Raw genomic sequence first — 22529 nt, forward strand, 5'->3', positions numbered from 1 at the left:
CAGGGGTAATTTGGCGGCATTTACAATTGACCATCCTCTGCTGAAGGAGAAGCCTGCTGAATGGTATAAGCAAGTCGATCGCTTTGTAAAGAGTGCAAAGGTGTTGTGGATTGACTTGAATATGCTATTTGACATTGTGGTTCCTAGTGAATTGTGGTCCGCATGTAAAATTGCTGTTGATTGGCCTTCTCCCGAGCTAGATTGAGACCCCATAACTCATGGTCCTTCACCTTTGGTCATGAAGAAGTTCGAACAGGTAATCACCTGGCTACAGTCTAAGATTGCCCCCCTAGATATCGATTGGGTTAAAATAAACTGAATCACCCAAGAGCCTAAGGAATTAGTGCATGCTTACTATGAAAGGCTGTTACAAGCCTTCAAGCAGTACAGTGGGTTGGATACTTTAAACACAAAAGATATGGGACAGTTTGTTTTCAAATTGGTGTTGGAATTGAGATCAGAGATTAGTGTCAAGATTCAGCAACATCTAATCTGCTGACAGAACAAGCCCTTGGACGAGATCCTATGATATGCCAGATACTGTAGTGATGAGGTAGATTCTAAGCACAGGAAGATAAAGATTAAACTGATGCTGGTCCAGATGAGGAATGCAAACAGGGCAGAACAGGTGCAGACAAATGGAGGGACTTTAGGCAAGAATCAAGGGAATAGTCAAGGAGGGACTCAGAATGCACCGAGTAGTGCAGGACAAGGAAGGGGGAAAGGAACAGATTCCAAGTCAGGGGTGGATATTGGTACACTGAAGAGAACCACCCCCTGTCAATATTGTCACTAAATCGGGCATTGAAAGCGCGAATGTCGAGCGAATCCGGCAGATCAGTTTCAGGATGAGGAAGGTTTACAGGTGCCTGATGTTGTTAACACCGTGACAAGACCTAGATCTGTAAATGGGGGAAATCTGAATCAGCTAGTGCAGGTACCCCAACCTCAGAGAATTTCTCAAGGTAATCGAGCGTATCATCAAATGCCCTTCATGGAGACTTTGGATGGATTTGATCCAAACCCATTGCAATTACTTTGCCTGAGGGCGGAGGAAGACTGTACCTTTGGAGCAGTCTTGGAGGTGGACCAGCGTGGACTGTATGTAGAGGCAGATGTGGATGGTCATCACATTACATTCTTGATTTATACTGGTGCTACCCGCTCTACTGTGAGATCTGCAGTAGTCCCAGACTTATCTCTCTGTGGACAATTGATCCAAGTTGTGGGAGTTGCTAATAGGAGAATGACAAACCCATAGACAGATGAGATACCTGGGAGAATAGGAACCTTTCAGAATTGACACTAGTTTGTGGTGTGCAATTCAAGTCCAGTCTGTTGATTGGGACGTGATCTCTTGTGTAAGCTGAACTGTACCATCCATTGCACGCCCAACAGAGAGGAATTGCAGACTAATGACGATTACATTGCATTCAAACTGGTGAATCAGAATCCTTGTGTAGACATGCACCCGGTGCTAACAGCGGATGAAATGTATGTGATCTGTGAGACACGTGACCGACACCAAAGCCATATTGACTATCAGTGAAAATGGCCACTCTATGCTTACCTTACCTGAAGCAATCACCAATTTAGCTTCTATGGCCTCTAATTCTGTTGTCCTAGGGGATCTGAATATTTACTTTGATGATCTGACATCTAAAAGTGCTGCCGATCTCGCAGCTCTCAAACTCTTACAAAGAGTACCTTATGCCACTCACGTGAAAGGGCATCTTCTTGACCCGGTCTTCTCAAATCAGCAGGAGCTGCACTGCCATAAGTCTATATCCATCACCTGGTCTGATCACCACTTGATCTCTCTTGATTGGCCCCCCAAGGTGTCTATCCCTTCTGCTCGGCCTGTAAAGAAAACTGCCCACTACTGGCGGAAACTGCAGCTAGAAGAATGGACCCTTTCCTTAGATGGCAGCGAAAGCTCAATTAACCCAAATCCGGAAGTGGCCAATGACCAATTTAATCATTGGATGGAAGACATTTTAGATCTAGTTCTTCCTAAAAAGACCTATAAAGTGAAGGTAGGCCCCAATAAATTGCCTGGTACACTCCCCTGTTACGGAACTTAAAACAGATCTGTAAAAAGGCAGAGAGAGCGTGGAGGAAAGACTTCTCCCCCTCTAGGAAAGAAAAATATAGGAACACTGTCAAAATCTATAAGATGGAAATTTAAAAAGCCCAAGCTGGATATTTTGGCGAAAAAATCTCTTGTGCAGCAAACTTATCTCGTGAAACCTTCCGTATAGTCAAGGAAATCACACAAGGAATAGCTGCACCTGAAGCCCTCGAGCCTACTGATGAACGCTGTAACGAGCTTGCGGATTACTTCCATAACAAAATGTAATCAATTTGAATTTTGTTTACCAAACCTGACTTTCCCTTCCGAAGCAACTACTGCCAGGAGGGAGATTCACCTATTGGAAGCATTTCCTCCCTTGAATAAAGAAACATTTCTCACTATCTCTGCCCTGGTCAAGAGTGGATCACCCCGAGATCCTGTCCCCCCTAAAATTCTTAGATCCGTAGCCGGTTCGGTAGGCCCATTTCTCATAGATATGATTAACTCCTCCTTGTCTTCTCGAATGGTTCCTGCCTCATGGAAGAATGCGTTGGTAAAGGCATTGTTGAAGAAGTCTGGCCTAGATCCAGACTGTCTTGCTATCGCCCCATTTCGCTTTTACTTTGAGTTAGTAAAATCGCTGAGAAGTTTGTCAACATGGTTCTCTCCAAGCACCTGGAAGTGGGTAAGCTCCTACATCCAACCCAACCCGGATTCCGCCCCTCGCAAGAGACTGAGACTGCTTTATTGGCCATCGTAGAGGACGCAAGAAGAATCCATCGATGCAAGGGGATCCTTAGCCTTGATACTGTTAGACCTCAGCGCGGCATTTGATAGGGTGAATCACCATATTCTAATCCACCGACTTAAGAAGTTGGGTGTAACAGGAACAGCCCTTGACTGGAGGATAGATCCTACCAGGTTTTCGAGGGTGAGGCCATTTCAAGTCCGAGACCTTTGTATTGTGGAGTGCCTCAGGGATCATCCCTGATTCCCACTCGTTTTAATGCATATATGGCCCGCCTTGCGGAGATTGTTTTGCCATTTGGGGTGCATATAATTGCGTATGCCGATGATACCCAATTAGTGGTGTCATTCAATCATAAAAGCGGACCCTCAAACTGTTTGGGCCCCTGCCTCGAGGAGGTGATGAGATGGATGTGTCATTCCCATCTTAAATTGAACGGGGACAAGACAGAGCTCATGTTGCTTGGTAATCTCTCCCCTCTCGAGGTTGCTTCCATCTGGCCAGCATGTATGGGCCCTCTGCCGGTCCCCAAATCGTAAATAAAGAGCTTGGGTTTCTGGCTTGATTCTGAACTTTACCCTTAAAACTCAAGCCAGGAAGGCAGTTGCCTCCTGTTTTGGCATCTTAAAATTGCCGAGCAAAGTGCTGCCATTGCTTCCCCCTTTAGCAAGGATGCTCATAGTCTAGGCGCCTATTTTATCTCACATGGACTAAGGTAATGCTCTTTATCTTGGTGCCTCCGGTGCGGTTTTTAAAAAACTCCAAACTATGCAAAATTGTGCCGCCCGGACTCTTGAGGGTGTCCCTAGTTGTCAATCAGCTAAACCCGCCCTCAGATCTGTACATTGGCTCCCCATCCAGGAAAGGGTACATTTTAAAGCTCTTTGTCCCACCCACAAGATGCTTGGGGGAAGGGACCGGATATTATTTCAACTTTTGTCCGACCCTATAAAGCGCATAGACAGTTACGCTCTAATGATCTTCATCTGGCATCTGTTCTGAGAATAAGGAGGTCCAGAAGCAGCGGACAACTTTTTTCCTTTAATTCCTCTAAACTTTGGAATACCTTGCTGCTGCATTGCGTAAAGAATCAGACCACTCCATCTTCTGTAAGAGGCTTAAAATCTGGCTCTTTCCACACTGATTGCCTTAGTCTATTGCAGTCTTGACCCCAGTGCTGGGATGCCTTCCGGGTAACCACGTGCTTTATAAATGCTACTTCATTTTGTTTCATTTCAAGATACTCAGCATGCCCAAGTAGGAACAATCAATTCAGCAACTTGTGCAGAGAACACTCCTTGGAGCTACAAAGCTTTAACTACTCCTGAATATGTACAAACTGCTTACGCAGTTCATAAATATCCTTCATGGTCTCGCAAATATGACCCATCCACAAATAAAAGCAAAATCAATTTCAGGCAGTGGCTCATCTTGTTTATCTGGTCTTGGCTTGGTGCACAGTTCAGTAACATTGAGACAGTAATGCTCCATCTCACTCTCATCATTGTCATTCTCAGGAAGGAGCAACAGGGTGGCAGGGTTCAAGACAGCACACCTTTCCAATGTAAAATTCTCAGCCGCAAGTATGATCTGCTCATACCGAGTCAAACAGCTGTTTATCAAGTGTTGAGTACAGGTACGAGCCAACAGTATCTCTACTGAGTGGGGCACATACACAGTTAAAGGATGACCTATAACAATGCCTTCACATCTCTCTCCGTAACACTGACAGCGTCCACAGATTTAAGACATCTGGGCAATGCTGCAGCTACTGGATGAAGGGTAGCAGAAAAATATGCTATGGTTCTATGGGCACTTACGTGAGTCTGTGTGAGCACTGAGAGAGAGTAACCCTCTCCCTCATTGCAGATAAACAAATATATGCTTTGTTATAATCAGGCATTCCTAGTGCCGGGTTGTCGCAGAGACTTTCCCTCAACTCTAGGAAGGCAACCAAGCAATCAGTATCCCAAGGTACTGGATCCAACACATCCCCATGTGTCAGCCTTTGTAAAGACTTGCCCACTAAAGAAAAGTTGGGTATCCACTGGCAACGGTAGCCCACCATTCCCAAGAACATTTTGACCTTTTTCTCTGTTGTTGGTGGTTTTATTTGCAGAATCAAAGAGATTCTTTCCTGTGACACATTCCTGACTCCTTTCTCAATGTGATGTATGAGAATCAGAACTTCTTTCAAACAGTATTGCAACTTTTAGGGGTATACCTTATGTCTATTCTCAGCCGAGTGGTTCAACAGGGCAATAGTATCCATCTTGCAATCTTCCTGAGTGCTTGATGCAGCCAGCAGGTCATCAATATACTGTACCAGTACAGAGTTACAGGGCATAACCAAAGTCTCTAGATTCTTTTTAAGGATCTGATTAAAAAGAGATCCGCTCTCCGTATAACCTTGTGGGACTCGGCACCATGCCAAAATACAACTGCACGAAACCAAAACATGAAGAATTGACTGCCCTTGTGCAGGGTATGGAGCAGAAAGCCTGACATAAATCAATGACAGAGAACCACTTAGCCTCACATGGAATCTGAAACAAATCACAGCAGTATTCGGCACCATGGGACGACCGGGAACCACAATATTGTTTCTTTCAAAGATCCTGCACTTTGCTGAACTTACCGCTAGGCTTCTGTAAGCCCATAATGGGTGAGTTACATGGACACCCCATAATCTCTTTCAGAATACCTTGTTGGATCATTGCCTCAACTGGACTTACTCCAGCAACCGCTTCAGGGGTCTGGTTATACTGCGGGGTTCTTGGGTTCTCAGTATTTGGTTTTATATGTATATGGACAGGCTCAACTGCTTTGATGACTCAAATGCCCTTCCCTGAGAATTCCCCCACTTTTGACTTCACTGTATTTCTGAGATCCAAGAGCAACTCTTCACTTGTCATCATAGGGAACAGTTCAATTGCTGGAATTTGTTTAATCACTTTAAAGGTGACGTCTTCATCATGGGTTTGAAACTCCACACCTCTCGGTGTGCAGTAAATAGTGAAATTCAACTTGCACACCAATTACATCCCAACAAACTTATAGGGCTGGAATGATATACCACAAATTGAGGATTATCCTCAAAGTTCGCTATTTTTACAGGCACATACTCAGAGACAGGATTGGTTATTTGTTTGGATTCTTTTTCCAGAGTGGGGTAGGTTTGGAACTTCCACTGTTCTCACAGTAGAAGGGGTAGCACCAGTATTAACCAAGAATGGTACAGAGTTGCCATTTTCTTTACGATCTATAAATGTACCACTCTGGTCTATCTCCGAGACTGCACCAAGCACTCAATTTTCTTCCCCTATCAGGCACTGTCAGGAGAACTGATCGGAGCCATAATTGTCAATGGTGTCAAACATGGTATACTGTAGATAAGGATTACTATTTTGGAAAGAATTCTGGCTCACGTTCTTGACCTGATTGGAGATGAATCTAAGATCATTAGTAGCTTGCTGTGGCGTCAGGGGTTTGTGGAACTTGCAACACTGGGGCTTGGGGCAGATGATGAATTCGAGACCTTGATCTCAGTGCATTTTGCGACTGAAGGGAGTTATTATTCTGAGCACTGGATTTTGACCTTGATTTGCAGGATTAAGACAACATTCCCGCTTCCAGTGCCCTTACCTATTGCAATGATAAAGACTGGACTTTTTCTGCATGGCTACATCAATCCCAGTACCGGGTCTATGGGAACACAACAACCTCTTCCTTGTTTCTGAAATCCACTTTGCTTCGCAAAAGCTCCCAGCTGATACACTCACTACATGGGGGGACATTCCCTACAAAAGGCTGACTTTGACCTCCCCTCCGAGCAGCCTTCGTTTGCGCCACCATTAATTTCTTCTGCCTTACGCCTATTTCATCCTTGCAGTATTTGGCATATCTCAAAATCTCATCAACAGACTTATTCTGCCAACAAATTAAATGCTGTTGAATCATCATGCTAATTTCAGGCCTCTATCCTGCCACTAACCGGGACACCTAATGTCCCATATCCTTAGGCTCCAACATTTCATTCCACTGTACTACTCATAATATGCATGGGTTCGTGTGTTGTTCGGTCAATCTTGACCCAGTCAATATCTTGAGGCGACACTTTAGACTTCAACCATGTTATTACCTAGTTATACTTCCTCTTTACTGTGGGCGATGGACCATTTGTCAGTGAGTCTGTTACTTGTTCTCTCTGGGCCACTCTGTGGCTATCGTAGATGCTGTCCTCAAGTAACTTGGACCCACAATATCAAATAAAGTATACAAATCAGTCCATAAAACCTTTGAGATTTTGACAAATCTTTTTGCTTGTTTCACGTTTGGTGAAATACTTTTGCCCACCTAAAAATGAGTAAATTGGTGGTAGGAGTAGGAAACATCAGAATCCATAGACAGTTGCACAAGCGGCCCTCGCTGATGCAGCACCTGCAGCATGTGCTGTATTTGTTCAGAGTAGGCCGCACCACAGTGGTATTGTGAATGCGCCTCCTAAATCACACACACCCCGAGGATGGGCTGGAGAAGTGGGTGTGACAGGTCATTCTTTTTCTTTTCTCTGTGTTGTGTCTAGTCACATCTTACTGCTGATGCACTCACTGATCTGGTAAATAAGGTATTTTATAACACAATTTTTCAAAGGAGTGTAAATGTTATCCCATTAGCAGGAGATGCTGTAATTTGCATCTGAAAGGCTATCCCTGCCCTATCACTTACTGGGCTGTTTAAGCTGTGTCTGCCCACAAGAAAATAAAGAAGGCAGATACCAGGCACAACATTTATTTTGCATTTCACAATTCTGCGCTTTGGCATTTGTTTTGCCAATATCATGTTGCATTGTGGGATTGTAGTTTTGCTATTAACAGTTTCCTGAGGGCTCAAAACACCAGTATGCAATATGCTGTTGGCTGAATGTGTTATACATGATGCGGAGTCACTTGTCAGGTCTGTTTTATAATTTTAGAAAAACAGTGAAATGCTCCCTCCTTCAGAGGATAGGTATGGCTAAAGTAGCATCAGCACATGCTTTTTCAATCACAGGGCAGGTACAAATTAAGCAGCAGCAGCGCAGGCTTCACTGCTTCACAGAATAGGGACAGCATGACAGTAGCAAAGCAAGTTTCCCTCTCTCACAGAAGGCGGTAAATGCAATCTTGCATTTCCTGCAGAATTGATCTAGCAGGGCAGATTTGTGCAAGCATTCATCACCCACAGAACATTGACATGTCAGTGTACATGACATGTAACTTTTAGATATATCTCTAGAATGGGAGCCAACATCACTAAGAGGAATGTATAGGCGAATGAGTGCATGAATATGTGGGCTCTGACAACATTCTCACCTAGGTGATATTCCACACATTCTCCCTGAAAATCCTGCTGCCGTCACTTAGACACCTGCAGTTTGTGTTGACTTTTTAGTTTTCCATGTATTTAAAAATGGCAGTAACCTAGTAGGGTAGTGTTACTTGCACCAGCCTCACAACAAGCTAAATAACTATGCTGTAGACCAGTGTTTTCAAACTGTGGGTTGGACCGACTGGTGCATCCTGGGCTGGTTTTTGGTGAGTCACAAAAGTTCAAGCTATCAATAAAGAGGACTTTAAATTCTGCATTTATTTTGTCGTATTTACTGCGCTTGAAAGAACAGATGACAAATGTCAGCCTACAAACTGGTGCTTATAGTTTTTTGACAAGGTGACTGGTGTTCACAAACTGCTCTCACTTTGCAATCACAGAAAGAATTGTAAAGTGAATTTTGTGCAAACCTTGCTGCTGGGTACAAATTGTGAAAATAAAAGCTGTAGGATGCAATCTTTTTAGTATCACACAACACATTTAAAATCCCTTTAAATTAACTGTACACATTCAACAGTTACGAAAGCAAAAATACATCTTTTTTGTTTTTTTGTAATTTTGAAGTGTGATGAAACAGAACAAATCAAGACACTTTACTGCACAAATAATAAATATTCACTGATGCCGATTTCTTTCCACAGATAAACATTTGTGTGTAATCTTAATTTATCAGTAAAGCTGTATCTTTGTGAACATTTAGTGCCCATTTATGTATTTATTTATTTATGTATTTATAAAGTTTTATATAGCGCGAACTTGACCCAAGAGGGTATTAGAGCGCTTTACATTTAGGATTGTTGCGTTGCAAGTTACATCAGATACAAGAGCATAGTAAGGTACAATACACATAAACAATGATTCAATATTTCGTAGGAGGGAGGGGAGTAAGGAGGGATGTATAACGGTACAACGCGTGGTATTCCCACGCATACCGTTACAACGCATGTTTTACAACGCAAGTTGTTACAACGACTTGCGTGGGGGGGCCTGGATAGTGAACAGTTTAATTTACTATTCTGACTCCAGTCCCCGTGGATAGTAGGGAAGGTGTTGATTGTTGGATAGTAAATTAAACTATTTCCTATCCTAGAGCGCCCTCCAGCGAAAGTCGCTGTAACAACTTTCGTTGTAAAACCTACGTTGTAATGGTACCGCGTTGTTAGAGTTTAGTTGTAAAGGATGTTCCCCGGAAGGAGTAATAGCGGGGAGATGAGGAGGAACAATGGCCAATGTTCGGCTGGGTAGGTGACGTTCAAGGGGTAAACCAAGGCCAATCTCCTCATTAGCTGTCAAGCAGCTCCACCGGTCATCAGCCATGTTGCACTGTTCTCAGTGTTCAGGAGAAAACAGTTTTTAGTTTATTTTATTTGTGAAGGTTATATAGCGCTATCTAGACCCGGAGGTATCAGAGTGCATAACCAGGGGATCGTTGTATTAGAAGGTACATCAAAAGGATTATAAAGCGCTGGCTAGACCCGTAGGTATCAGAGCGCTATAACAGAGGAATGTTGCGTTACAAATTACATCAGTTACAATAGCGTAGTAAGGTACAGTAAACAAACAACAAGGTTGAGACAATTTGTAGGAAAGGAGGGGAGGAAGGAGCCATAGCAGAGAGACGAGGAAGAACCGTGTCCAATGTCCGGAGAGACAAATAGAGAGGGAAAGGGGAGAGGTGGAGTGAGAAGGGAGAGGACGAGGGGAAGATGGAAAAGAGATAAAGGGAAAGTAAGCCCAAAGACTGAGTGGGTAGGTGACAGCCAGGGAGATAATCCAAAGCCAGTCTCCTCTGTAGCTCTCTAGGAAGCTCCAACGGGCATCGGTCAGACAGCTGGAAAGAAAGGCGACAAGGAGAAGCAGAGTGCCAGGAATACGATGGGGGGGGGGGGTCGGGCGAGACAGCGAGAAGGGGAGAAACTGTGCCCAAGGCCCTGCTGGCCAGGTGACGGTTAGGGGATGAACCAAGGCCGTTCTCATTAGCTAAACATAGCAGCTCCACGGGGCGTCGGACAATAAGCTCGGACTCCGCTGCCATTGTAGAGATCATGTGTACTCCGGGCGAGACAAGTAGAGAGGAAAGGAGGAGAGGGGGAGTGAGAAGAGAGTGGACGAGGGGGAAGGTGGAATAAGAGATAAAAGGAAAAGTCGGCCCAAAGATCAGAAGGGTAGGTGACGGCCAGGGAGGAAATCCAAAGCAACTCTCCCCTATAGCTATCTAGGAAGCTTCAACGGGCATAGGTCAGAAAGATGGAAAGAAGGGAGACAGGGAAAAGGCAGAACAGTAGAAATACGCAGAGGGGGGAGGGCGAGACAGGGAGGGGAAAAAACTGTGTCCAGTGTCCGACTGGGCAGGCGATGGTCAGGGGATGAACCAAGGCCGATCTCCTCATTTAACTGAACAGAGCAGCTCCACCGGGCGTTGGACAAAATGCACTACCACACAATGCTTCTGTTACATGTAAAAATCCTCCTCCTCATGTTCAATAAAGCTAGTTGGGTCGCAAAAATATGTCCTTCTAAAAAGTGGGTCGTGGCTATGAAAGTTTTGGGGAGCACTGCTCCAGACGGACAGACACACAGTTGCCAACCTCTTCCAATAGGTTTTAAATGCACACGCATCAGGTTCTGTGCAATAAAATCCCAGTCTCGGTGCTGCACCTGTTCAAAATGTTGAGGGCAGCCAGTGCACAGTTATATTTTAAATTATCCAAGCAGACTTTTTTTTTTTACTGTTCTAAGTAGATGAGCAAAAACTGATGTGCACGGCTGTTCTAAGAATCCTTACATTTTTATTTTTTTTATGTAGGAGAAGTATTGCTACATCTGCCCAGATATCGTGAAAGAATTCACAAAGTATGATGCCGATCCTTGCAAATGGCTGAAGCAGTACACGGGCACGCATTCTATCAACAAGACCCCCTTTGTGGTAGATGTAGGCTATGAACGGTTCCTGGGGCCTGAAATTTTCTTCCATCCCGAGGTAAGGAAAGACTTTTTGTTTTTCTTTATAATGTGAAGTGTAACAGCCGTCGGTGTGTTTGGGCACATGCCCTGCATGGAAACATGGAGCGCGCGGTCTGCCAGCATTCTGACTTGAGCGTCTGTTTGCCATGATCGTTGTTGACTCTGACGTACTGAAATGAAGTACAATATCGCCACCTAGAGGTAACCGAAATGTGTCTAAACCACCTAAGAAATAAAATTGGAATGTCACCTACCTACAACTGTGTTAAACAGGCTGTGCGAACAGCCTGTGCTAACAGAACGAGCCTGTGATTTTTATTTTTGTGCATAATTATTTGTTTCTACTAAATGCTAAATTGTTCTTCTCTGTAACTATTTCCTGTTGATTTTAGGCGCCAATAGAAACTGGAAAACGAAAGCCTGCTTTAACTGTGCTTAATGCTTGATTGCTACGACAAAGATTGTTGCCCATGGTTCCTTATCAAATACAAAATGTTAATCAGTCGTTTAAGATGTGTATTAATTATATTTTGAAAAAATATGTGAAACACGGCTGATAAACACATAAATGTTATTTGCCTACTATATAAAAACACATGGGTTGAAACCTTAAAATGATCTGTTTTATAAGTCAGCTCAGTTTAGTGCTGACAAGTACACAGAAATGTGAAATGATGCGAGGTTCTAATCAATAAGGGTGGACACGATTAGAATGCTTATCAGTAATCCTCTTGCACCAGGGGCTCATACTACAAAAAGTGACCAGCGAGGATTTTCTCCTGTTTCTTGCACACCTGGGGCACTCTGGTATTGTAGAAGGGACTGTAAAGATGCTTATATGGCCACTTCTGTAATATGTGTTGCTCCAGTGCATATTTAGCGCTGGCATGATAACAGTGGGGCATGACCTCACTTGCATTGGGACATGGCCTCCTTTAATTAGGGAACACTTTGCATTTGAACCGAACCCTAGATGTGGCGTACAGCCCTTGAAGAGAACCCCTACTTAGGGGGCGGTGGAACACCTCAGGCATCCTCCTCTGAAATAGGTGCCAGTCTACTTTCAGTGAAAGACAAAGCCAGGGTTTCAAACTGCTGCTTAGTCCTTCACTAAAGCACTCTCCTCAGCTGAGGCGACAATCGTCAGGATTTGCTCCTGCGCTGAGCACTGCACCCTCCGCAGACTGTCGTGGTCTGTGTCTGGGCACCAAGTTGAAGGTGTTATGCTGCGCTAACATAGAATGTACTCCTGTTTTTTAATTTGGGCCCAGGTCTTCTGCGTTTTTTTTATAGAGTGCTGTCAGATATGTCTGCACCTCTGTACATGAATTTTGGGTTTGATTTAGAGAAGTGTTGACTCCTCCGCCAAGGCGGAGGAGCGTCGCTGCACTACTTTGAAGCAGTGAAAGAAAGGAAAAATAAAATGATAATAACTTCATGATATTATCATTTTGTTCTGCTGCAGCAGCTTAGTGAGGCGCAACTTCTCTGCTCACAGAGCAGGGCAGGGGGTGGAGTATGGGCACACTGAGGTTTACATGCCGCATGCTAAGTCATGCGCACTAAGCATGTTCTCCACCCAAGCTGAATTACTGCCTGGGTGGAGAACACACCCAGGCCCTCTGTCCCCATGTGAGAGCTGACCCACAGTGACCAGACCAATCACAATGCTGCATTGAAGCCTTGTGATTCCCTCAGGGGAGTCTGGATGTTTCCTGTTCGGCGACTTCGGCCCGATGCGGAGGAGAGGCAACGTGGGAGAAAAGCGGCAGGGGGTAAATGTATTTTTCTTTTTCATCTTTTTTTGACTCCGTCCTACCCCATGCCAGCCCGTACCAAAAGACCAAGTATGATGCGAAGATCTCATCAGCGTTGACCGAATCGTGCCCGAATCGAAACCTGTCAGTCCGCCTCATTCGATTCTGAAATGTGCCACGCAAAGACCCCGCTTCCGAACGAGCAAGTACGATGCACGATTCGGATAGCCGTATGGACTTGGTCTCAGTGAGACAAACCAGCTGTGGGAATCGGACTTCAGGGGGCCATAGCAGGCCCACCTTCACCCTGGGCCGACTGAATTGGTCACGGGGGTGCCCATGGGTCCTTCCGATCCAAGCATGCACAATGTGGCAAGCACCATTGTGCAAGCTTTTCCCCACCCACCCCTTTTTGTTATGGGAGCCTGTGTACACGATCGGTATACAGGCTTCCATATAGTCCAAGCGAACCGAGTCTGTCCGGGCATACAAAACAAGATTGTACTCCAGAGTATGATCTCATTATGAAAGCCCTCCATACGACTCGCATCCGGAGGGCTTGAAAGTCTAATTGAACGAGTATGATGCATCCGTATGCTGACGGACTCGGTTCGCTCGACCTCCTACTGAACTCTATGGGAGCCTGTATACTGACCGATTCGGAGGGCCCAGGGTGAAGGGGAGTCTACTATTCCCCCGAAGTCTGATTCCCTCAGCCATTTCAGTCCACCCTGATGAGATATTTGCACCGTACTTGGCCGTTTCGTACGGGGGACGATTCAGTCGGGAACTGCATAGGATTTGCAAATTCCAAATCCGATTCGGATCCCTTCCTAATGAAATCGTACTCGGTCCCTTAATTGTAAATCAGTTGTGAGTCTGATAATTTGGTTTATCAAACAGACTTTTGGAGTGCCTGGCATTTTTTGGGAAAAGTCACATTTACCATGTTCCTTTTAATTTAAACGAACGCATTGCTACAGCAATATTACAGCAGTATCAAAATGCGATAATGCCATATTATACACACACTAAGGGGCAGACGTACTAACTTTTCACACAATACAGGGCAGCAAACAAAGTTGCTGAGGTTTTTGAAAAGGTAGAAAGCAGAACAGTGCTGTGCCTAAATAGATATGGCACGGGTTTCCTCTATTCCTGCATTGGCGCACTTTAGGCTGCCATACGCCAGTGCACACACCCTTGCACCATAGTGCAAGGGCTTCTGCGCATTATTAAGCAAATATTTTCTACAGAGAGGGGACTCTACCAGTACAAAAAAGACATCTCAATGCATTTCCCTCTTTGTATGTGTGCTGTACTGTGCAGAAATGTGAAGAGCTTTAAAAATTGCTCCACAGTTACGCCTGCCTTTTCCTTTGTTTCGGACAAATCCCTGTCCACACTTGTTAGTAGAGCGTGATTGTACACCAAAATATAAATGAGGGCATTGGGGCTCTTGGTAAAATGCCACTTGTAAGTATGTAAGCATCAGTTGCTCACATTCCTTAAAATTATGAGAAAACACCAAAGCATTACATTATAATGATCCACAAAAGTGAGTGGAGCTACTGGTGTGGCTTCCCACAAGATATTCACCAATGGGAATTTTAGCACCTCGCCCCTAAGGACAATACTCCTCTAGTCAATAGGCCCTGAAAACTGATAGGGAAAGACATGTTCTCCAAATCATAGACCAGCAAACTCATCACTTGAATCCATATGGGTCAAATGGACAGCTTGAGACACTCATGCAACTTTTATTGCACTTTTTTTGCATTTGATGGTGAAGTTTGCTAGCCCTCTCCCAGACTCTGTTCCAAAGCAAGGAGTTTGTTGTGAAATGATTAAAAACTTCTTTTAAATGTTTTGTTTTTGCTTTATTTTGGCTAATAGGGAAGTTAGTAGTAACTGGGAAGTATGCCAGGAGGTAACTACTGTTGCTCTGCACTAGTGTCCCAAAACCAACAATACTGGTGCACTATAATTAGATAACCAACTTACTCCCTTTGGCATTTTCATTCTGCATCTATGTAGCATTGGTGAGTAGCAGGGCTTACTCCATCAAAGACCAAAAGCTGTAGCAGTCACATTGAGAAATGGTCTTGGGTTAGTGTTTAACCTGAATCTTCTAAAACTGTTACCTACGGAGCCAGACAACTAGAAATTTTCTTTAACCCTTTTGCTGCGGCGGCTATTCCGCCGCAGCGCTAAGGGGGCGGGGCGGCCGCACAGCGGGTCCATGCTGGTGACGGAACCACTCCGTCACTAGCCGCGGTTGAGCTGTGCTGATGACGGAGCGGTTCCGTCATGGCCCCGCCCGCTCAATAGAACGCCCAGCGCAGGCGCGGAATCCGCGCCGTGCAGGCACGTCGGGCGGGCCATGACGGAACCGCTCCGTCATCAGCACAACGCCACCGCGGCTGATGACGGAGCGGTTCCGTCATCAGCACGGAAAAGGTTAAACAGTTTCGAAATGAGGACGACCTCCTCTAGCCAAAACAACTAGCAACAAGCCAAAGCGGAGACAGGGTGAAGGAGGACTCCCTCCTGGTCCATCTAGGCTTGGATAGTGGATGATATACCATCCTACAGGATTGGTAGGGGATTCTGAAAGCTAACAAGGGGAGAGGAGTTGGCCTAACGGCTAGGGAGGTCGACCTCGAATCTGGGTTCGAGTCTCTGCAATGACGCTGAACATCCTGTGATTCTGGCCAAAACACTCCCGTGCCTAACAAAAATTAATGCGTCCTCATGTAATGCAACAGGTGCTATGTAAATCGCTCTGATACACAATTCGGGTCAAGTTTGTGCTATATAAACCTCTGTAAAAAAAAAAAAAGAACAGGCTCCCAAAACTATGCAACACACAGCAGCTCGGCAACCTAAACGCTGTAGTTCTTTGGTTTCTTTTTGCTGAACAGCAGGTTGGAGTGATCTCATGACTCCTGTGTTAACTCTGCACTTTTAGATATTTTTTTAGATTCCCTGTGGACTAATTTAGAGTGACATGTCATTCTTTTTGGAGAAACGTCCACACTGTTATCGATTAAGAAGCAATGAGGGGTTGTTATAACTAAAGGAGCATGACACCGGCTTTATCTATCGCCTGTTAGAATGTATGAAGAATAGCAGTTGTTTTCCAAGAACGTCCAAGACTGAGTTCTTGTAAAGGGAATATTTCTTATTCGGCATATATAAGACTGGGAATTTGTCTTCAGCGAAAGAAATGGTTTGACCAACCTTCTGTTAGAATAACTGTTACCCTTGCTTAGTCCTGAGGGTGGTCACATAGAAATTGTGAAAGGGACCGAAACATCGATTCATTATGACATCAAAGAGGTTGACTTTTGCTGAGAATTACTTTCTGTGCCTTTGTTTTTCTTGATGGACTTTGAGGAAATAGCCTTTCTGCTCTTGATGTTTTAATCACTTTGTTTTTGAGTTTCCTATTGTATTGGTGTACCTAATTCTTTTCATCATGCTGAAGGGTTGATGGAAGGGGTCTACCTATACGTTTGTATTCCAATCCAAAAAGCTTTATTCGACAGATATGTCATAAAAGCACAATACATAAAATAAGTAGTTCAAAAGTCACAGTGTGTGAACACGGTTAAAACCTTTTTGAAGTGATTAAAATCTGTCCTCTGAATAATAATATACAATTAATACAGTTTAAAACGACTGGAAATGCTAAGACTTATAAAACCATTTGCAATTCATGGAATTGAATAATGCAAGGGCACAAAAATTAAATCACGGGTAGTTAACAAATATACCAAAATAGTGCCACAGTATCTGGTATACGGATGTCCACTCAATATGCCCATGTGAAAAAAAACAATGACAGGGACAAGCCTTCAGTTTGCAGGGAGTGAATGCAATCTAACCACCCAGGTCCAACCCAAGAACTTTCCTAGTGCAACAACAATGGGGGTTGATGTATCAGTACGCAATAGTCTTTGTGCGTCACCGGTCCTTCAGATGCCCAATGACCTGCAATTGGAGGGGCGGCATATGCTAGGCAAACAAAGAACAGGTGGGCCAGTGACTCCAGATGGGCCTGACAAACGGGACAAGATCCAAGTTAACCCATCTTGCTGTGTAAGATCTTATTTGTAGTGAACCCACCCTGACTTGGAAGTATAACTTCTGCTTGTGGCACTTGGTTATTATATCCCAATACTGCTCCAGGCTTGGGGCTGGTTTAGCTTCTAGGAATCGTCCTGTGAGTGAGGACGAGACACTGTTTCTATAGGTATTTTGGGTCAACCAATCGCAGTATTTTGCTTTTAGGATCTCCTTGGAGGGGAACGCGGTGCATGTTGGGTTTTCCCACAATGTTGACATACCTATCCTTATTAGGGAGGCAGTGACCTCCCCCAGCCACTTAATTTTGTTAAAGCGGTCTGCTCTAATTAGGTCATCAAGGCCTGCAGCGTATGTTGCCAATTCAGGTGTTCGCCAGATACTTCGCCAATAAAGTAGAGGGCGCAATCTTGCTATATCAGCCAGTGCTTTTCTACCAAGGTCATAAAGCAGTTGAAAAAATGGTGGACTTTGCGGGAGGCAGGTGATCTTACGTAGGAACCTGTTTTCTGCTACAGTTAGTTTGGACAGATTCTCGTACCCCCAAAGCTCTGAACCATATAGGGCAGAGCTGACCACTTTCATGTTGTATATTTGAAGCACTGGACTAACTGGTTTTGTAGGAGAGGTGTTGAACTTTATTTATTCTTTTATTTTAGAAGTTTTCTATAGCGCTGGCCAGACCCGAGGGTATCGGAGCGCTTTACAGAGGAAGAGGAAAAGACAGGAATAAAACAATTAAACACAATAGAGTCATACAAGTGTCAGGATTAAAATAGTCTGGCGCCTGAGAGGCGACTTTAAGGTTGCGATGTAGAGGTAGTCAGAGTTTCAGGATGTGCTTGAGTGCGGGAATGCACGGTTGAGGTAGAGGATTTTTAGTCGGGCCTTGAATTCTGGAAAGGAAGGGGTAGTTCTGATGTCCACAGGGATGGAGTTCCAGATGTTTGGAGCGTTGCCTGCAAAAGAGCGGGCTGCAGTTTTTTGTTTCCGTGTTTTCATTGGGATGAGTAGTAAGGAGTTTGAGCTTCTAAGACTTCTGGATTGACCAGCTTTTTTGAGTTTAGAGGCTAAGTATTCTGGTTTCCCTGTGTGTAAGGCTTTGTGTGTAAGGCAGGCTGTTCGGAAGCTAGCTCGCATTTCCACTGGTAACCATTTTAGATCTCTGAGTGCGGGGGATATGTGGTCAAATTTCTTTGCACCGGAGACCATTCTGGCAACTGCATTGAGGGTAGTTTTGAGTGGTGCTAGGTGGGATAGAGCTTTCCGGATAGGATTGCGATCCCATAGTCGAGTCTGGACAGCACCAGTGATTGGGTGGCTTGTTTGAGATCTTTCTGTGGAATGTGTGGTTTGATTTTGTAGAGGAGTTTCAGATCGAGTAAGGCGCTCTTGGCGGAGTTCTTGATGTGGTTCGTCATTGATAGTTTGTGGTCGAGGGTGATTCCCAGTGATTTTACTGAGTTAGTTAGGGTGAGGTTTCCGTTAAGGTCATCGATGGCTTTTACCCATTCAATGATTTGCGGGTTGTCCTCCTTGTTACAGATGAGGAGTACCTCGGTTTTTACTTGATTGAGTTTAAGGTGGCTCGTCGCTAGCCAGTCTTGGACTTCTTTGAGAGTGTTGTTGAGCCTCAGAATGTCATTATAGGAGGAGGTTTCGATATAGATCTGTGTGTCGTCTGCATAGAGGTGGAAAGGGATGTTGGCTTTTTTCAGTATGGTGGTGAGGGGTACCATATATATGTTGAACAGTTGTGGAGAGAGAACAGATCCTTGGGGGGCACCTCTGGTCCGGGGGGAGGGTCGGATGTGAAAGATTTGATTTTAACTCTTTGGAAGCAATTCTGAAAGAAGTAGGAGAACCATTGAAGGACCATATTGTCCGCACCTACTCGTTCTTTGAAGGCCTTGATGAGCAGCTTGTGGTCTACCATGTCAAAGGCCACTGACCGGTCTAGGAGGATGAGTAGGCAACAGTGATCTGAGTCAGGATGTCATCCACTATGTTCAGGATTGCGGTTTCAGTGCTATAGCCTTTTCTGAAGCTTGATTGGTTATGGTCTAGAAGATTGATGTTGTCTATCTGGTTGTTTAGTTGACATAGCACACATTTTCTCTAGGATTTTGGCTAGGAAGGGCAGACTGGAGACTGGTCGAAAGTTGTTCAGGTTGTTCGTGTCTAGGCCTGGTTTCTTCAGAAGAGGTGTAACCTGGCCGACTTTGAGGCAGTCAGGGATGGTCCCAGTTTTTAAGGAGCTGTTGATGATTTCACACCAGAGTGGAGCAAGGGTGAACTTCAGGTCTTTGGCCATTTGGGAGGGGATTGGATCAAGGTTGTGTGATCAGGGTTTGGTGGATTAAATTAGATTGAGGATCTCAGCTTCGTGGATGTGGTCGAAGGAGGATCAAGCGGATGTGGCAGGATCTCTAGAGGTGGTTTCGGTTGTTATTAGGTCGATATTGCCATGCGGATGGGCGTTGATATCGAGAGATAGGTCGATCTTGGCGATTTTATTGTTAAAGAAGGTGGCGAAGTTGGCACATAGGGTTTTGGAGGGTTGGGGATGGATAGTAGATGGTTTGGATGTTTGTTTTTTGATGATATCAAATAGTTCTCTTGGTCTGTTCTTGGCTTTGTCCAGTTCCTTGCGAAAGAAGTTAGTTTTTTCGCTGTTGATGTGCTTCTTGTAATTTCTTCTTACTGCTCTGAGTTCCTCGCAGCTGATGGGTTCTTTCTCCACTGACGTACTGTGGCTCTGACATGTCTTCTTTCTTCGTTGATGTCCTTGTTAAACCAGGTGCTAGATGGGATGTTCCTAGGTATTTTCTGTCTTCATGGAGCCAATTGATCTAGGATGGCGGACATGGTAGTGTTGTAGTGTGAGGTGAGTTCAGTAGTGGAGAGGCCTTCCGAGGAGATTGGTAAGGAGGAGGCTATTCTTTCTTCTAGTTCGGTTCTATTGATCTGGGAAAGGTTCCTGGACCATGTGGGGGAGATTGCGATGGGTGGTTGGCACAGGATCCGTTGCGAGGGGTGGAATAGGATTAGGTGATGGTCTGACCAATCTACCGGTAGGATGTGGTCTATAAAAATTGCATCATGTTGGCCGTTGATGGCGTCCAGGATTGCCCCTTCGTTGTGGGTCTCTTTTGAGCAGTGTTGGGTAAGGTTGTTGGAATATAGAAGTTCCTTTAGGGATTGTATTGTGGCACTGTTCTCATTGTTCCAGTGGAGGTTGAGATCGCCTAGAATGAGGCTGTTGGTCTCTGTGAGAGAGCAATGGGCGATCAGGTCTGATAGTTGTTCAGTGAACGAGGAGTTGTTACCAGGGGATGATATAGTAAGTGGCATTGTAGTAGCTTGTTGTTGGTGGTCTTAATGTTTGTAGTAAGGCATTCAAAGGAGTTGTAGTTAAAGGTTGCGGTTTCGACCACTGATAAGTTGTTGTTGTGGATGATTGCCACTCCTCCGCTTTTTTGGTCCTTCCTATCTTTATTAATGATGGAGAAGCCTGGAGGGACTAGCGTTTCTAGGATAAGTGGGGAGGAGTCGTTTAGCTAGGTCTCGGTGATGAAGGCTACGTCTATGTTGTGGTTGAGGATGGATTCTGCTAGTTCTGTAGAGTGTTTTGTGGCCGATCTGCAGTTTATGAGCATGCAGTTGGTCTGAGAGGAGTCTTTTTCTAGTGGTACGGTAGAGATGGTGATGCGGGAGGCTGAGGGTCTCGGAGGTATTGGGAGGAGATGGTCCTTTCTGAAACCGGTGATTACCTGGATGTTGGATTGAGAGAATTGGGTGGTGGGGGTTGTGTAAGAGGCGGCCAGCTCGAGCGCCTCTTCTGAGGGTATGGCTTTCTCCGCTCTGTATGGACTCTGGGTTTTGGACGAGGATGGGGAGTGTGTGTTATTTGGGAGTGATGATTTGGTAATTCTGGGGTGAGTGGGGGTGTAGGAGAAGGTGGAGGGGTGGGTGTTAGGGGGAGGGTTAAGGAGTGTCGACAGGTTGGTGAGGATAAGATTCAGGCCTTGTATTATAATGTCGATTTGGTTTTCGATGCGAGTGAGGCGGCGGTGTGATCCTTCCTGAGTGGGGGAGTGTTGTTTTTGGGATTGTCTCCTAGGTAGGGGGAGAGGGCAAATGGTTGTGATGGCTTTTGGCGTTAATGAGGTTGTCTGATTGAGTTGTGGGGTCAGATTGGGTAGTGGTCTGGGATAGAGGAGTGGGGGGAATAGAGGGGGGTTGAAATGGATTGGGAATTGGAGATTGAGGGGCTTAAGGCTGTTCTTGCGGTCAGCAGGTGCTACTTGGAGGGTGTTCCGCATTAAGGGTGATTCTGGAGTTTGGGCTGTGGTGGGGGGTGGGGCCAATTCTTTGGTTTCGGGTGGATTGGGGAGGGTTAATGATTGCACAGGGGTGACTGTGTTCCCGGGTGGTGGTGTCGGAGGGGTGTTCAGTGTTGGGGGCTGGTGGTCATAAAGCGTGATAGAGTTGGTGTGTAGAGAAGGAAATAGGATGTCAAAGGCCTCCAGATTGGCGTTGTTGGCTTGTATCAGGACTGTGCCATTGGAGTATATGGTCACTGAAGTGAACCCGTAATGGGGCAGGAGATTCGGGGGGTAGAATGAGAGTTTGCAGCCATGGATCGTCTTAGTGGTTTTGGAGATTTGGCATTTTTCTTTCAGGTTGGAGATCCAATAGCCTGGTCTTGCTTGTTTTTGTTGGAAGATGAGGTCCATTTTTATTTGACCTTTCGAGGGACAGTGGTAGACATCCGCAAAGAGGGATTCGGGGAATTGTCTGATCAGTTTGTGTTTGAGGGATTTTTTGGCATTATGTGTGAGGTTGGGGGGGTGAATGAGAAGGAGTTTGGTCCAATGAGGGGAGAGGAGAGGGGGTTGGAGTCTGTTGTCATGGTGGAAGGCATTTGGGTTGGGGTGCTCGAGTGGGAGATCTATGTGGAGGTGGATGAAATCTAGTGACCCGTTGGGTGGTAGGAATGGCTATGGGCTATGTGTAGGAGGTGGGCGAGGAGTGAAAAGGGTCCGCTTATTACTGTAGGTGGGTAAGTCTAACAGCTCGGTGGACTTGTCGAAGGTTGGGGGTGAGGAAGGGAAGGGAGTGTTAGAGGATGGGAGCAGCTGGGAGTTTGAGAAGAGGAGAGGGGTGGACTAAGGAGTTAAGAGTTCCGGTAATGTCGATCTAGTGACAGGAGGGGGGGGGGGGCTTACCTGAGATTTTTGGGATTCGCTCGGAGCTAGGATCTGTGTATCCAGGTAGCGGTTCTCGTTGCTCCAGTCTTTTTAGGACAAGAGGAAGGAGTTGTTTTGAGGAGGGAGGGGACGATAGTGATTCCAGGGGGGCTGTTCCCTGTGTCTGAGTCTGTCCCCGGTGTGATTGTGTAATTGCAGAAAAGTGGTCGGCTGTATAACATTTCATTAAACAAACTTGGCAATAAATGCTTAAAGTGGTACACAAAATCAAAGAAATTTTGAGAGACTGAATTTAATTCAGCTGTATGCAATAA

At 45.1% G+C, this 22529-nt stretch overlaps 1 protein-coding gene across 3 annotated transcripts in view; it reads left to right on the forward strand.

Moving 5' to 3' along the window:
* LOC147666710 (actin-related protein 3B-like) overlaps positions 1-22529 on the forward strand; it is a 605074-nt gene that overhangs the window by 475939 nt on the left and 106606 nt on the right. For all 3 annotated transcript variants that reach the window (XM_086948942.1, XM_086948944.1, XM_086948943.1), the window contains one exon: positions 10999-11172. In XM_086948942.1, the coding sequence (XP_086805068.1) occupies positions 10999-11172 (174 nt within the window). The remainder of the gene's footprint in view (positions 1-10998; positions 11173-22529) is intronic.

This window comes from Lissotriton vulgaris, unplaced genomic scaffold, assembly GCF_964263255.1.
Source record: "Lissotriton vulgaris unplaced genomic scaffold, aLisVul1.2 SCAFFOLD_485, whole genome shotgun sequence".
NCBI classification, from domain to species: domain Eukaryota; kingdom Metazoa; phylum Chordata; class Amphibia; order Caudata; family Salamandridae; genus Lissotriton; species Lissotriton vulgaris.